General features: G+C 34.3%; 2 protein-coding genes across 2 annotated transcripts; both read right to left on the reverse strand.

The window, feature by feature from the left end:
• Positions 1-312: 312 nt before the first annotated feature.
• Positions 313-3,716, reverse strand: LOC18097826 (la-related protein 6C). The gene is made up of 10 exons (XM_024598468.2): positions 3,167-3,716; positions 2,574-2,655; positions 2,383-2,477; positions 2,202-2,273; positions 2,022-2,101; positions 1,843-1,921; positions 1,698-1,745; positions 1,556-1,624; positions 1,327-1,458; positions 313-863 (listed from the first exon to the last, which is right to left on the reverse strand). The coding sequence occupies exons 1-10, from the start codon at positions 3,548-3,550 to the stop codon at positions 615-617; spliced, it is 1,290 nt and encodes a 429-aa protein (XP_024454236.2). The 5' UTR covers positions 3,551-3,716; the 3' UTR covers positions 313-614.
• Positions 3,717-7,180: 3,464 nt separating this feature from the next.
• Positions 7,181-9,692, reverse strand: LOC18097827 (transcription factor HHO6). The gene is made up of 5 exons (XM_006384390.3): positions 9,235-9,692; positions 8,746-9,005; positions 8,240-8,621; positions 7,844-7,920; positions 7,181-7,683 (listed from the first exon to the last, which is right to left on the reverse strand). Exons 1-5 carry the CDS (start codon positions 9,491-9,493, stop codon positions 7,399-7,401), a joined length of 1,263 nt encoding a protein of 420 aa, XP_006384452.1. The 5' UTR covers positions 9,494-9,692; the 3' UTR covers positions 7,181-7,398.
• Positions 9,693-15,898: the final 6,206 nt, after the last annotated feature.

The raw sequence follows: 15,898 nt of genomic DNA on the forward strand, positions 1-15,898 counted from the left end.
TATTCTGTGTAGTTAGAGACTTGTTTGAGAAATGGAAACTAAAATTAAAAACAATGGCCCATACAGGTTTCTACGTAGTTAGAGAGTAATTAGCACGACACTCCAGCCAACTGAGCTAACAGGCCATTTGGCATTGCATGGAAAATACGTTTATTTATGCCAATTTTATAACCATGGCTCCCCCTTTTCTCCTCTAGAAACGGGGCTACAAATGGAGAACAAAAATCCGTATTTTTACTATTTTCTTCCGTGATATGACAGGGACAAGATTACAACATGAGAAGGAGAGAGTGAGATTATCAGAACAGAAAATGACAGAGAGAGTGAGAGGATGCATCCCTCAAATTCATTATTCAGACAGTTTACACATGCAGGAATAAAGGGAACTTAGACAACTTTCCTACGTAAAAATGGCATTCGAGAAAACCATTGCTATCATTCGACAACGGTTTTCTCAATAAATGCCCATACTATACTATACACCTCAAATTATTAAGAAATACTGGTGGTGCCTTGAGAAATTATAGGAGGCCGAAGATTCTACAAAACCAATCTTCTGCTTCTTCAAAGCTACAAGATAGTGACCGGTCAATCAAAAGAGAAATTAATGGACATTACTCCATCATTGAACTGGTCAGACCTGAAGTAACCAACGGCTTGCCTCTACCCACAGTGAAACCTTTGGTCCCATCAGGCATTCTTGGACCCTTACAAGTTTTTTTAGGAGATGCTTCACAGTGAGGGGTGCTGCCACATTTTGGAGGAGCAAGCATACCTCTGGCACAAATTATTTGACCGCGGCCTTTGCCCTTGCCACGGCCTTTTGCCCATGCCTTCTTTGATGCCCCTGGATTATCTTCAGCCTAAGAAAAATATTCGACAAAAATTGTAAGGCGTTAACATTTAACACTGTTATTATTGTTAATTTAGAGCATCGGCATGGCATTTTTCAGTATGCTGGGAAAATAGCAAGCCAATTCTGTTGGGAAAAAATAGGGGAGAAGGTAGGAAGAGAAGCATGGTGGAAGGCCACTAATGGCAGGCCAATTCTCTTTTATATCATATTACTCTCCTAAGAGAGGAAATCCCAACAAACTTGCACTTGGATTACAACTCCTTCAATACATATTTATACTAGTTTATCGATAATTCTAGATACTTAATAAGATAATCATATCATTAATACTTGGCTTCTAGAAAAACTAAAAAGATATTTTGAATGTAGACGTAAAAATTAATTCCGAAAAATTATATGATCCTGGAAGATTGAGAATTAAGATACATGGATGTCAAGATAGGACTAGTTAGACAAGAGAAGTTACGTACACAACTCTCTATGGCAGACTCTGAATTGTTTGGTTGAGAGGTATCTTCTGTTGATTCATCAAGGGGTGAATCTTCTCCATCCAAAATGTTGTCAAATTCTGACTTTCTGCCCCTGGTGAGAACAGATTTTGGCTGCAATTTTTTTTTTTACAGATAGTAAGCTATATATAGTCTTTTGTTGATCAGAACATACTGAGATGGTGCAATTAACAACTTAGTTTTTGCCTACCGAGCATCGAAGTAGCAACCTTACTTTAAGGCCTTTCCTCCAATTCCTTTCATCATTCAACTTTTCAACCTGGTGAACTTAGAAGAAGCTCTCAATTTCATAACAAAAATAAAAAAATATTGGCATAGTTGCATTGACATACCGCTTTCTCAGCTATAACTCGGGATTCCAGCTCCACAAGTGCGTGCAGCTAGAGAGTAAAGGGAAAAGCAACCGTGAAAATTTTCCTTTTAACACTATCCTTGCCTGGCTTGGAAAGAAAATGTGTGCCAATTCATGATTGATACCTTGTTGGTTACAAAGAAGCCATTTTTAGCCCGGGAAGAATTGGATTCTTGAGGATGGCATATTCTGATGGTTTTCGCACTGTTAACAATGGCTATTGTTAATACACAATATCCATGAACCTGATATTTTCTAGAATAACAGAAATACAAACTTCTTGTGTTTCTGTTCTAGACTTGACCTTCCAATCACGCTAAAAATTTTCTGGACATTTTGATGAGAGTGATCGTCAGGCAAATTCTCCACGACAACAATACGAGACTGCAGGGAGAAAAAATAATAATGTTTTGCACCAAGCAGAATTACGTAGAAAATTATTTTCAAATCATTTGTCTGACAGAGAAAGTCTGTGCTGATTTACCTGCAATTCTTCTCTATGTTTATCAGTGAAAGGGAGTTTGCGTTTAACCTTCTTGCCATCTTCAGCTAGAACCTACAGAACATCGATAAAACAACAAAGAGAGAGGTCCCTCTGGATTTAACAGTTTTGCTTTTGATAATTGCAAAAACAACGATGAGGCAATTTAAGAGAAAGAAGTTACAAGTTTTGAAGAAGACTTGAGTGCTTGAGCAAGCAAATCATTATCGCTAACAAGGGACCTCATTTTCTTAGTTGAAGCAATAACAGCTATCGGCACTGCAGTACAGCCAAAAAGATATGATAAGAACATCGAACTACTACTGCTACAGCAACATATAGGTCCATAGAGAATAATACTTCAAAGATCCTTACCATAACCTTCAGGATCTTTACTAACGTGCTTGGACATGGACTCGTTCGCTAGAAGACTCATGTCACTGAGTTGGTACTCCACCTATTTTAGACACAAATAGTTCGCGGACTGTAAGAGCATTTCAATACGGGATTCATTATGAACAGAGCATATGTTGGTCAACATAAGCAAGATGACTCGAGTGCCAAAAACTTGTCATGTTGTTTATGAATGGATGTCGAAAATGCAGGCCTGATGAAGAGAAAAAAAAGGCATGACAAATCAACAAAAGAAATGAAAAAACATGATGGAAATGGCTGAGAAGCTAAGAAAGATTTGGTGTGCCAAGATTCTTACCATGCATTTGTAAAAATACATTTTGCACCAAAAAACCTTGCCATTAACCAATCAAACTTGTCATATTATATCACTAGTTTAAGGAATTAAAAACCTAGCTAGCAGCACCAATTGATGCATGTAAAAGGCTTTAAAAAGAACATGCGAATCATCTAATAAACATAATTATAACACAACGATACAAGAATAAATAAAGATGAAACTGAGAGCCAACGAAAAACACGCAGAGATGCGGTTTCAAACAAAGAATGAGAACCTGTTTGATGATCTTTTCCCGAAGATCGTCAGTGAGAACACCTCTATTCTTTGAGGGGCAAATAGACATAGCATGATTTGGATTATTAGAGATTAAATAGGCAGCAGCATGGTCTTGGTCCCCAACAAAGATCCAATCAGACCCTCCAGCAGCACTAGCAGTGGCACCAAAATAGTGAAAGCAAGGATAAAAATAACCTGATATAGGCAATCGGGTTGTATTTGTATGCGATCTTGGCACAAATTCTGGTGCCTGCGCGTTGAATTTGAAGGACACAGAATCACTATTCTTGTTACTATCATTTTTGGGTTTGGTTGTTTCTTTCATTTCTTTTTTTTCTACACAGATTTCTTCAGTTTTTCTTTCAGGTTGTGCTTGTGCCATCACTGATTTTCTTTGCCTCTCCAGTTAACAAATTCTTGTATGATCTTTGCTTAATATCTTTGATATCGTATAATAGTTTGTTTCTCTCTCTCTCTCTCGCTCGCTCCTGAAGTTCAGTAACTGCATTGTCCTGGTATTGAATCCATACTTGGCGCATAAATAGAGGCATCTGTGCGTTTCTAAATTTTTTTTATATTACACTAAACCGTCGCTCAAGGGTTTGACCAGTATTTTTTGAGGATCACAGCCTGCTAAATTTTGCCAAATGGATAGTTCTTACCCCTGCTCTTATCTCTCTCCTAACATTTCCTAAAATATTGCTGCAAGAATGAGTTAGTCATAGGAAAACCAAGTTCCAATCTTGATGTGGACATGTTTTGTCCATATAAATTAGGTTCATGAAATGATTTGCTGTATCTGTATTTTTCGTTCCACACGAACGTACGTTATGGGATATATATATATATATATATATATATATATATATATATATATATATATATATATATATATATATATTTCTCTTTCGGTTGATGCGGGTGCGTCCCTGCTCGGTACTGGGTAGAATGCGCTCTTCTGTACAGTTGATCAAGAAGTTGCAGCTTCCATTGTCGTTGCAGCTACACGTAACCGATGCCAATTTGGCCCATAGTTTATCGCATGGTTCAGGCCTGAAATGAAACGTTATCACCATTTCTGTCTTAGAATTGGCGTTCGAGGTTTAAGGCCCAACCCTTAAGATGTTTGGTGAATCCTCCTGTTTACCTTCGATTTTTGAACTTTCCAAGTGGTCAAGTTTCAACTGTTATCATCTCCCGATTTCGAATTCTAATAGAATTGTAAGAAAATGTCGGCTGTCAGTGAAAATAGATTAATTTTCCATTGACAAAAACCAGCGTGAAGATTAATACAAGTGTACCATCGAACCAGTTTCACATGTAGTCTCTCTTTTTTAATTTAATTGGATTTTAAACCAGATTAATACTAGTTTAATTTTTTTCATCAAAATAACAATATTTTATTTTTTAAAAAGAAGTTTCTTGTTTTGATCCGATGAAATGAATTAAATTTCAAGTCAATCCACTATGTAAATTTAACCAAGTCTATATCAAAAACAAATTTAAACTAAAACTCATCTCGAATCAAACTCTGAATCTAGCAGGAAAAATTTAATATGTGTACCTAAAATCTAGAATTCTCGAACACTTGCCCACCTAACCACTTGTTTTGTTACATCATGGCATGCGATGCTTGAAAATGGTATGGAATTGGGAATATAAGCATTCATAACAAGAATTCAAAAACCATGCGAGCCCAAGTCATCAGTGAAAAGGTTAAAAGTTGAGGAGAGAAATCAAGGGAGTCAAAAATGTTATAAAAATCAAATACCAAAGGCTAGGACATCATTAGATATGATCATGAAACGCAAGATAATTCTCATACTCAACATCATGAAAACGCATATGCAAAAATAGAGTGGCGAGATTGATAAAACCAATGCTTCAAACGGGGAGTAAGAATCACAAAAGTACTAAGCTCATGTTGTCTGCTGTGTCTTATGATCACAAATCCACCTTCTTGAAAGCTAATGTTAACATAAAGGATGGACAGAAATTCTTGAATAGAAGAAGAAAGGTGTTGGCTGGCCTTTTTGCTTAATACTTTTTTTTTTTTTTGGGGAGGGGGGGAGGGGCTTTCCCTTTTGATAGCTTTCTCCAATTTTCAAGTTTGCTAATTATACCAGACCTATCAGGAAGTATCATCATCTCTGGCTGGTTCTTGAGGGAATCTTCAACAGGGAATGGTTGTTTTTAATCTTAGCTACTGCTTGTATTCTATTCTATATCATCTGAATAAAAGAAGCAGAACAGTCCTTTGAATTGAAAAATCCTGTGTGCACAAATTGTTCAGGGTGAGAATTTAATGAGAGGATCCATCATTTTCACTCACTTCTTTCACCAAACAATTTACACCTCATTTCAAGTGGACCTATCTGTGCTGGTTCCTTCATTATAACTTGTCTACAAGATTCTCTCTGTTTGTGAGAGAGACTGTTTTGTCATGGACCCAGATAAGCATTACACTTGATTGTGTTTTTTTTTTTAAAAAAAAAGGTGGGATCCCGGGTTAGGTGAAAGGATAAAATCTAGGATTTTTGACAATTGACTAAGCAAGAAGCTGTTTGGAGACCACATAATTCAGTCAAGCTGGCACAAAATCATATATACTGATAAGCTTCATTATAGCTTTAGAGTTTAAACTTGTTTACCGAATGATAATTGTTTCTCAAAATAGAGAGCGTTATTTTATTGATTTAGAGAATAGAGAAGCCATGGATATTCAAGGATAAGAACAGCCTAAAAAAGATTTACAGAGTCGTGAGAACCGAAGAGTGGGATGAGGGGAATCAAATTCTGCAGCTCTAACTGTATTTTTTCTTGTATTTACCAGAACAGTAATCCGCAATTGGGCCTAAAGTCATGATTATTGCTGGCCAGATTCTCGCTTCCCAAACATACCTTGTTCAGTTTGGATAGCAGAAATGAATGCTTTGGTGAGCTAAATTTGGAAGAATAATGTCAACTTCATGCTTGTCCATCTTATCTTTTCCTTGAATTTAAGAACCCTGATTCTATGATAACTTGAGAGTACATAATCGGAAGAAAATAAAGGAATATAAACCTATAATATTCTCACTGGGATAAGTATCGATCTTGTCTTGTCATCTTGCACAGCCAAAACACCACCACCACCAACCAATTTGAGCATACATTGAAACAATAATTTCTTCGAGGCGTGTTTAGGCTCATCCTTGTCCATTTAATAATGGCCATGGAGAACAGAATAATTCCCAATATATCACAATCATGATCACAACAATTACAAGTAACACACCAAGCATCCAAAAAGGGTAAAGGGTAGCTTAGGGAGTGACCGGATAATAATATGGTTGGACCAACCGAGAATGTAAGGTGACGAAGCTGGCACCCTTTTCTTGTTTCTAGTGCTCGTGTTTGGCTCAGCCCTTATTGAAGGGCCTGCTGGTTCTGATATTCTTATCGGGAAGAAGAAGAAATACAGTTCAAAGATACTGTGCCTAGACTGATAAGACCTTTCAAAATTCTTTGTGAAGCTTCACAAAAACCCTAAGGAACAATATACATTGACAATGAAATATTCCTGACTTCCTGCTTATGTACCCCTTAGGGAACTTGGCAAAAATTACAGAAGACTTGGAATCCTATGATTATCCTGGGTGAAATTTTTGGCTGCGTTACTTCAAAATTTATTTTCCTTTTCTTGGTCTTTCAGGCAACAGATTGAGGACCTATTATGGTTTTCCACGTCAGAGTTCCACATTCAGAAGTCTCAAAGCAGAAGAGAGGGCATAAAATGCGCACCAATAGTCAACAAGAAGCAGGTGCACTTCCAGCGAATGAGTTCAAAGTTGACAGTTTCATAAGCTAATTCCACCTCAACTTCAAAATCATCAAAAGGAAACTGTTGAACGAAAATCTCTGGCAATATCTATTCCAAAACCTCACGTTTGCTGGAAAAGTTTGGCAAACACAAGTTCTAAACAATGATGTTTGGAAAGAATATCAATGGTAAGAAAAGAGGCCTCGTCTATTCCATGAACACAAAGGGTCTTAGAATTTTATACCAATTCCAACCAAATACAGACACTCAATTTTAAGACAGAAAGAAAGCTAATCCTGCAAAATTTAACAGCGTCACTCATTCTCAAGAACCTTCCCCTTTAATTATGTGATTTTTCTAGTATTATTTCTATAATTATATAATCCTATCATGTATAGTTTATCTGCAAAATTCATGGTGGACAAACTCTATACATCTTTTCCTGATCTGTGAATGTGACTTTTCCAGCTATAGCCCTCAGATTTTGCATCTTCGTCATCCTCCATGCTATCACCTCCTGTAGTGGAGGTCCCTCCTGTGTTTACAGCTAGCTGCAGAGGACCTTGGGGAGAGCCAGACTTGGAACTGTTAGCCTTTGAGGAGTCACCATACTGATCTTGGGCCATCCACAAACCCCCCAAAACAATAGCAGATTGGTTTGCAGGGGCGGAGGCTGTAGCTGGTGGCACTCTCCGTGTATGAAGTCGGTATTTCTGCAACAACAAGAAAGTTCTATCAGAACTTAAAAACTTGATATGTCCCTTGCATTGAGCAAGGGAAAAGGAAATTGCTTCGATACTTGAAGCATTTTCTTTCCTTTTACCCATGCTTCTATAAATGAAGCATGAGAAAGAGATGAAATGGAACACTCACTTGCAAATGACTCTTCACTTCATCATTGGTCAAGCCATCAACTTGCATAAGTTCTCTAATCTGCTTGGGAGTAGCAACTATAAAATGCCCAATAGAATCGAATTAGATACTTCCGAAAATTGAATCAATGAGCAGAAATGCAATGCAATAAATGAAAAATTCTACTTTCAATTTCCAGTGGATTCATCAAGTTTACACATATTGTTAATCTCTCATCTCATCTCCATGTTTCTAGCCAACATAAGAATTTACCTAAAACTCTTCATGATTTTCATCTTTCAAGCCAAGCATAACTATAATTTTGCATCCCATCTATCATTCTCATCCAACAATATACATAAGCCCACACAACCATGATTCTAAAACCAAAAGACCTGGATTCAAATTTATACTAACCTTGAGCGCCTCCAAGTTGCTGTAAAGCATTGACAAACTGGCGGTGCAACTCTGGTGACCAGCACCTCCTATGCTTCCTAGAACTCTGCTGCTGGGATTGAGGTCCATTTCGTAAATTTGATTCTGAATTCGGGGCAGTAGTAGAAACTGATCTACTACAACTGCTTCTTGAACCTGTAGAGTTGGATTCCTCTTTTATGCTCTTAATTCCAGGAGTTAAAAGAGAAAGAGCAGGAACCGGCAATTCCTCTCTATTACTGTCATCCTCTTTCCTTGACGAACCAGGGTAGGCTTTAAATGGCATAAATGTTCTTGCTGCAGTCCTGCCTTTACAAGCCTGGAATGCATCCTCATTCACATACTGATTTGCTTTCTTGTTTGTCTAAAACAAAACACAAAATCATAAAAAAAAGAAAAAAAAATCATTTTCCATGTTCTCTTCCTTTTTAAGACTTCAAGTTAAAAACACATCACATGAACTTCAATTAAAGTTATTATTGTTATACCTTAGATTCTAATTTGAAGCTTTGTTTTGCATCAAACAAGTAATCAGTAGAGGGATGATGATCATCAGTAATCCATAACTGAACGGAACTCATCCAGTTTTTCTTGTCTTTAGAGTCTTTCTCCTTTATTAAACCATCACTTTCACGATCATCACCATGATCATCGATTTTTTTCTTCAAGGGAATGAATTCTTCCAATACTGGTTGTTGATTGTTTGATGTTCCACATTGCATCAACTCCTCCCTCACAACTTGAATTGCTGCAACATGAAACACGGCAGTAAAAAAACATTGATCACATCATCAACAACCAAAAAAATCCATCTTAAACTTAGTTCTTTAAGCCAAAGACAACCCATTAATCAAAATCATCAAAAAAAACAAAACCCGTTTTTCCAAACTGATTTTTCCATGGATACAACTCATGAAACTGAAAATCCAAAATACCCCATTAATCAAAACCCATTAAAGAAAAGGGAGGAAACCAACCATCATTCAGAAGGAGCATGCAAAGAGGTAACTCTCGTTTAAAAGCATCGATCTTTCTCTTTTCTTCTTCCAAGTCATTAAGAAAACTATCAACTTTCAAACCCTTCACTGCAGCATCACCGATCATGGAAACCTCCTTGAGAAAATCAGTTATCGTTTCAGGCAAAAACGTAAATGTTTTTATTGCTGAAGTAAATGTTTTTGTTGTTGAAGAAGGCCTCACAAAATCCAAGCTCAGTTCAGGTGGAACCGAGCCCATTTTTTTCTTTCAAAAAAGACTAAAAGTTTATGATGTTTTGATAAAAAAATCTCTGAAGCAAAAAGAGAAGAGGGAGAGATGCAGACATGGAGAGATCTACACGTATATAGAGAGAAAGAAAGGATTCCCTGGATTTTCAAGGGTTATTTTGTCAATAAAAAAAGGAGAGATTCTGTCTATGCGTTTTTTTTGTGTTAACGTTATGTATTCACTTTCGTTTCTCCGCATATTTTATCTATTTATTTCTATAACTATTTTACCTCGCTCAAGATTTGGTCCCTCGCGATTTTATTTAGTTTGATTTGGTTCTGTTTCTATTTATTTTTTTGCTTATATTATTCCAATATTTAATTTTTAAACCACATATAGTTATAACTAGATAGATAACCCGCGCTTCAATGAGGGTCAAACCAAATTCTCCGTAATGTAAAAAATATTGCTCAAGCACTATCAATGTATTTTAAAAAAGAAGAAAAAATGCACGACTCAATATTATAAAAAGAGAATTGAAAAAAATTACAATTGTCAATCCCCATGAATCCAAACATATAAAGATGAAATAAAAAATAGCGAACAAAAAAATTCTAAAAAAAAGAACTAGAAAATTTAGATGATGTCACCAAAACTCTCGAACAAGATAACACAATAAAAGAAAAAATAGGAGAAAAATAAGGTTTGATTTTAAAAAGAATAAAATATTGAAGAATGAAACCGAATACGGTAAAAAAGAGAAATCTCAAAAAATACATAGGTCACCCGGTCAAACCTACTTCCTAAATCATAAGATGGGGATAACTTGATGGAAAGAAAACCAAAGAAAATAAATAAAAAAGTTTATTTTTCAAGATGAACAACTTTAAAGGGTGTAATTGAAAAACAAATGATATCAACTCATGTAAACTTTTCAAAACCATGAGTCTAACTAGTAACTAAATTGGAAGCAACCCATATGAAAAACCACCATTTTAAAACTCGAGTCTACCCAATTGGATGACCTATGACTCAGGTGACCAGAGGCTCAGGACGTGTAAGGTTTCAAAATAAATTTGGGGAGAATTGACCTGGTGTTAAATGATTAAAAAAAAATACAGGTTGACCTATGACCCGGTCAACCTATGACAAACCTATCAAAATAGGGTCAAACCCCTAAACTATTTTCCTTTATTATTTTCCTTACTAAAAGACTGAATTATCCTCCTATCAAAGCTAAATGTATTTGTATGGCAAAGGTAAAATGATAAATTTACTATGTAAATCCATATTAAATTGTGAGTATATACACAATAAAGTACTAGGTTCTTTTATCATCTTTTGTAATGGCATGAAATGGTTTATGTTGTCTCATTCTACTTTTTTATATTTGTTTTGTATTTTGATCTATTAATTGTTATAAAAAAAATGTTTGAGTTGTGTTGGATCATACTATTATTTTATTCCAAATTTGAGAAATCAAATCCTTTTATTATCTTAATGACATTAATTTCTCCATTCTCATTAAGTTTTATCATGATCATCTTTTTACTGTGTAATTAAACAAAAAAAAAAGAAGAAGAAGGAAACGTCACGATATGAATTATAAAAAAAATATATAAAGTGAATTAAAATGCTTTTTACTGTGTAATTTTATCATGCAAGCCAACAGCATCAAAACACTACTCAGGACACAGAAACTACTCTTCAAGGCAAGCCCAGTAGCCTTTGTGCTCCTCCAAAGCAAAAACCTTTAAGAAATAACGGTGAAAAAGTCGTTTCCCAAAAGCTCAAGATCACCAACAGCAATTTTGTTACCAGCAAACGCACTAAAAAAAAAAAAAAAGTGAGAACGCTTTCCCTTTTTCCTCCAAAAGCTAGTCTAAGTTTTTTTTTGAACTGGGCAGGTAAAATATCCCGAATCTGTCAGGTTGACTCACCAGGCTTCACAGTCAAATAAAGGAGCATCAGCATAAATAAATTAAACACGACCCTTTTTCTTATGTTTCTTCGTCAGAGGTCAAGAATCATTCATTTCCATGAAGGAACACTACTCGTAGGCCACCAAGATGGAATAACATTGAAGCAAAGTCCATATCATAATCACCTCCTTTTGTACTTTTACTTCCTCTCAAAAGCATATACCAGTGAGTTGTTTTCCAAATATTGCAACTCGCAAGATTTTTCTATATGTTGCAGGTTTAGTGCTTTCTCTCAATTCCAAAGGAAAAAAAAAAAAATTCTCTCGTTGATTCTAATATCTCATTTTTTATCTCTTTTAAAAAATCATCTCAACTTAATAATTTAAATTATTATATAAAGTCTCGAGATATTATTTATATTATTCTCTAACATACTTCTCAAATAAAAACTTTTTAAATTTAAAACTTACACAAATCCACATTACTTAGTTATTAAGACTCTGATATTATATCAAAAAACCATCTCAATTCAATAACTTAAACTATTAAATAACATCTTACAATATAATTTATATTATTCTTTAATCAAACTTATCTATTGCTAAACGGTTCATGCACAGGCACCATTGGAATCCGGCCAGGGCTTGTCATAGAATAGTTGGTGGTGCATTTATTTACACACAGCTGAATCTTAAATGACATGCTAAGATCTTGTCTAACCTACCATTTGAATTAAATATTAGACATTCTAGAGATATCATGCTCTGGATATAGCAGTGCTAACGTGAAAAAAGAAAAAAGATAGACCTGGAAATAGAAGGGATCAAAGCAAACATGCATACGCATTGTTCGTGGAAGGTAAGTTCTTCCTCTCTCCTTTTCTCGTATCAAGTGTGGATCAAGTCAGTCGAGCTCACATTACATTGTTATTTTATAAAATGGAAATCAAATCTGTAATCGTTTTTCCTCGTCAAAACCTAAGAGATGAGAATTATTTCTCTGATTCACTGGCCATTGGCCAACTTGGCTTGAATAAAGAAATAAACAGGTGGGTGGATAGATTCTCTTTCAAGAAAGGGACACTCATTGCATGTGAATAGGCTTGTATTCAAGACAATCGTCGAATTGTCAAATTCTTAACGTGGGGTTAAGCTTATAGATAAGGAATCTGGAGGATGATGGAGCGTTGGTGTTGCTGTTGCTGTTGGTGCGGGTCCCGAGTCTTGATATTGCCAGATTTTTCATCTGGAAACATATTTCTTCCATGGAATTAATTAAGAATCTCTCTCCCTCTCTCTCTCTCTCTCTCTCCATCACGACCAAACCTGCCAATCACTTTAATTAATTCTTTAATTACGATGGGAACCTGTCTGTTCGTTTATCAGAATCGCTTCTTATCTCGAAAGACTTTTTTTTTTTGGTTTTAATTCTGTACGAAAACGTGTAGTTTTCCAAGGTGGACTTTGGTAGGATGAAAGTGGTTGTTTTTTGTTTTTGATGGAAATATATTAAGTAATTGTTTTTTTAATTTGTTTTTATATTAGTATTTTAAAATATTAAAAAATTAATTTTTTAAAAAAGAAATCAAATTCTTACCAAACTGTCTTTGGGCGCCACAAACGCTGTCTAATTGATTGAATCAATACCGGTTTCTCGCATCTGCTTGAGTTGTGTCGGATGCTTGTTACACGCTGAGAATTTATGCATTTAAGTAAATTACCGTTATACCCTTTATCAACAGTGAGGGGCACAAATAACATAGCCCGTATATTTGATAAAAAATAAATAAATTATTGAAATATATTGTGAAACTAATAATTATTGTTTATTTTAGGGGTGAAAAAAAAACTGAAAAACTGATTAAACTGAGAAAATCGGAAAAAAAAATAATTGAAAAAACTGAACTGTGAAAAAAACCGATTAAACTAATATAAATTTTAAAAAAACCGACCGGTTCGGTTCGGTTTTATAAGCCTGAAACCAAAAAAACAAACCGAACCAAACCCAAACCGAAAAAACCCCGGAAAAAACCCGATCCAAACCGGAAAAAAACCGAGCCAAATCAAAAAAACCGAGCCAAACTGAAAAAACCGAGCCAAACTAGTTTGAACCGGTTTTGTCCTAAAAAACCGAACCGAAACCGGTCGGTTTGAACCGGTTTCAGTTTTTTTTTAAAAAAATTCAGTTTAGTTTTTTTTTTAATAAAAACCAAACCGAACCGAAAATGATCACCCCTAGTTTATTTAACTGTTGTATAATGATAAAGAAAGAGCATACCTCGTTGTGTAGTCTTACAACTTTTTGCGAGAGCGTTATTTTTTATTTTTTTTGAGTGTGTTAGTTTTTATTTTTTTATATCTTTAAAAATGTATTTTTATTTAAAAATTATTAATTTAATTATTTTTAGTGTTTTTTTAATGATTGTGTTATGATAATATTAAAAATAAAAAAATTATTTTAATAAATTTTTAAATAAAAAACATTTTAAAAAAATATTTTATATTGCAATTTTAAATACGCTTTACGATAGACATAGCTTTGAATTGATTACGCTTTACGATGCTAGTTACCACAAAAAAAAACTTTTTGTTACATGTAAATTATCAATGTATCCTTTGTTATTATGTCCATAGATTATCGTTGTTAATAGTATAGTGAGTGTCTATTTATTATTGTCTTAACGTTGTAATAACAATTTGAAAAAATAATTTTTTTTAAAAGAAGTTATAAATTATAATTTTTATAACTAAGATTATAAAAAGAAATTTTTAGTAGGATATATACAAAATTATAATGCATATATTAATTAATCAAACATTTTTAAAACTATAATTAAATCAAAATAAAGCTTTTATAACATCTCACTATGCTACTAAACAATCCTATCATACACAAATGTAGTCTAACCGTGATTGTATTTGATAATTTTTTTATTAAAAAATATTTGAATATTAAAAATTATGATTTGCATTATGTAATGGGAAAAGACTAGCCTCATCGTCTAATCTAATTAAGATTCAATAAACTTAATCATCTAGTAGGTAGTCCAGTAGTAAAAGATTGTAACCAAGAGGTTTGCTTTTCCTATGATCTCAAGTTCGAGCCATGTGATTGCTAATATGATGGCCATTGGAGGTTTACATGATTGTTAACTTCAGGACCCGTAGGATAAGTCGAGGTACGCGCAAACTGACCCGAATATCCAGGTTGAAAATAAATAAATTTCAATGAACTTTGAAGCCACAAATTTTGAGCTATATACGTGATTAAAAATTAGTCTTCACTTCCTCGCGTTTAAGATGCTAACAAGAGTTATAACGCCAAATAATGTTTTTTACTGTTCATGTTAATTTTTCATGCAAGACCCGTTTTACAAAGATATTTTAAATCACTTAACAATTAGAAAATTATGACGTAGATCGAGAGATTTTATGATGACATTTCTGGATAATTCTTTTAAGAAAAGACTTACTTTATTTATTTATTTATTTATTTTTAATTTAATCTCAACTTTCACTAAAAAGGAATGTCATTTAAGGCTTTTTATAAACAAACAAATCCCACAACTAGATCCATAAAATCATGGCACCTGTCTTTTATAGAGCAAATAATATGCGCTAGTTTGAGTTTGTTACTAGATATGGAGTTACATTCAAAAGAAAAATAGTACATGGAGCAAAATAAATAATTCTAAAAGTTAAAGGACTATAGTTCGGTTCCGTTTACTGAAAGCTCAAATAAAATTTGGAAGGAATGCCCATTTTTCCCCTAAACAAACTTAAATTGGTTTATCGCAATTCATGGGAGATTTACAACCTAATCAGCTAGGATTTTTTTGTCTGATTAATTAAAGAGTTCTTGTTTTTTTTTTCAAAGAGTCGAAAGTCATTTCTGTGCATGGAAACGATGTCGGTGAGAAGTAAAAATAAGTTTAGTTGACTTTTAGGATGGTTGTGTTGATCCAACAAAAAGAAAAGCACAACGACACATGAAAAAAAAAAAAAGGTTTTTTTCTTTTTTAACATAGGAAGAAAAACAGTAAAGTAACACGGTTAAAAAAATAATTAAAAAACTAAAATATTTTCATGAGTCGTAAGATGGCATATACAACTCGCTTTGAATTTTAAGTCATAAGACCCTCTTTCTCTCATTTCCTCCTTTTTTTTGTCTCTCTCCATCGCTCCTCCCTTCTCAACACCAACTGGATATCTCTTTCCCCAGCTTCAAAAAACACCTCAAGTAGCCCTAAAACACCCATGTCTCTTTACATCACCCATCTCTCTTTCTCTCTCTAGCACTACATGCAACAACCTCTTTTTCTCTCTCTACCAACTACAGGGCACCCACATTCTAGCCAAAATAGCCACCACCGGTCACCATCATCACCCACATTTCACTTTTAAAGGTATATTGAACGTTTTACCTTAATTAATTTGATGTAATTTATGTTTAATTACTGTTAATTTGATTTTATTGGATGTTAGAGTTTTGAATTACGAATCAAGTTAATTAG

This window comes from Populus trichocarpa, chromosome 4 (genome assembly GCF_000002775.5).
Source record: "Populus trichocarpa isolate Nisqually-1 chromosome 4, P.trichocarpa_v4.1, whole genome shotgun sequence".
NCBI classification, from domain to species: Eukaryota; Viridiplantae; Streptophyta; class Magnoliopsida; order Malpighiales; family Salicaceae; genus Populus; species Populus trichocarpa.

What these genes read in the sequence shown, in the direction of transcription:
- LOC18097826 (XM_024598468.2), bottom strand. Translation starts at nt 3,550, where the DNA reads ATGGCACAAGCACAACCTGAAAGAAAAACTGAAGAAATCTGTGTAGAA. An exon ending in ATTTTTAGCGTGATTGGAAG is followed by an intron (nt 1,922 to 2,021) that starts GTCAAGTCTAGA and finishes CATTGTTAACAG; the next exon opens with TGCGAAAACCATCAGAATAT. An exon ending in GAGTTATAGCTGAGAAAGCG is followed by an intron (nt 1,625 to 1,697) that starts GTATGTCAATGC and finishes TAAGTTCACCAG; the next exon opens with GTTGAAAAGTTGAATGATGA.
- LOC18097827 (XM_006384390.3), bottom strand. Translation starts at nt 9,493, where the DNA reads ATGGGCTCGGTTCCACCTGAACTGAGCTTGGATTTTGTGAGGCCTTCT. An exon ending in CATGCTCCTTCTGAATGATG is followed by an intron (nt 9,006 to 9,234) that starts GTTGGTTTCCTC and finishes TTCATGTTGCAG; the next exon opens with CAATTCAAGTTGTGAGGGAG. An exon ending in AAGTGAAGAGTCATTTGCAA is followed by an intron (nt 7,684 to 7,843) that starts GTGAGTGTTCCA and finishes TTGTTGTTGCAG; the next exon opens with AAATACCGACTTCATACACG.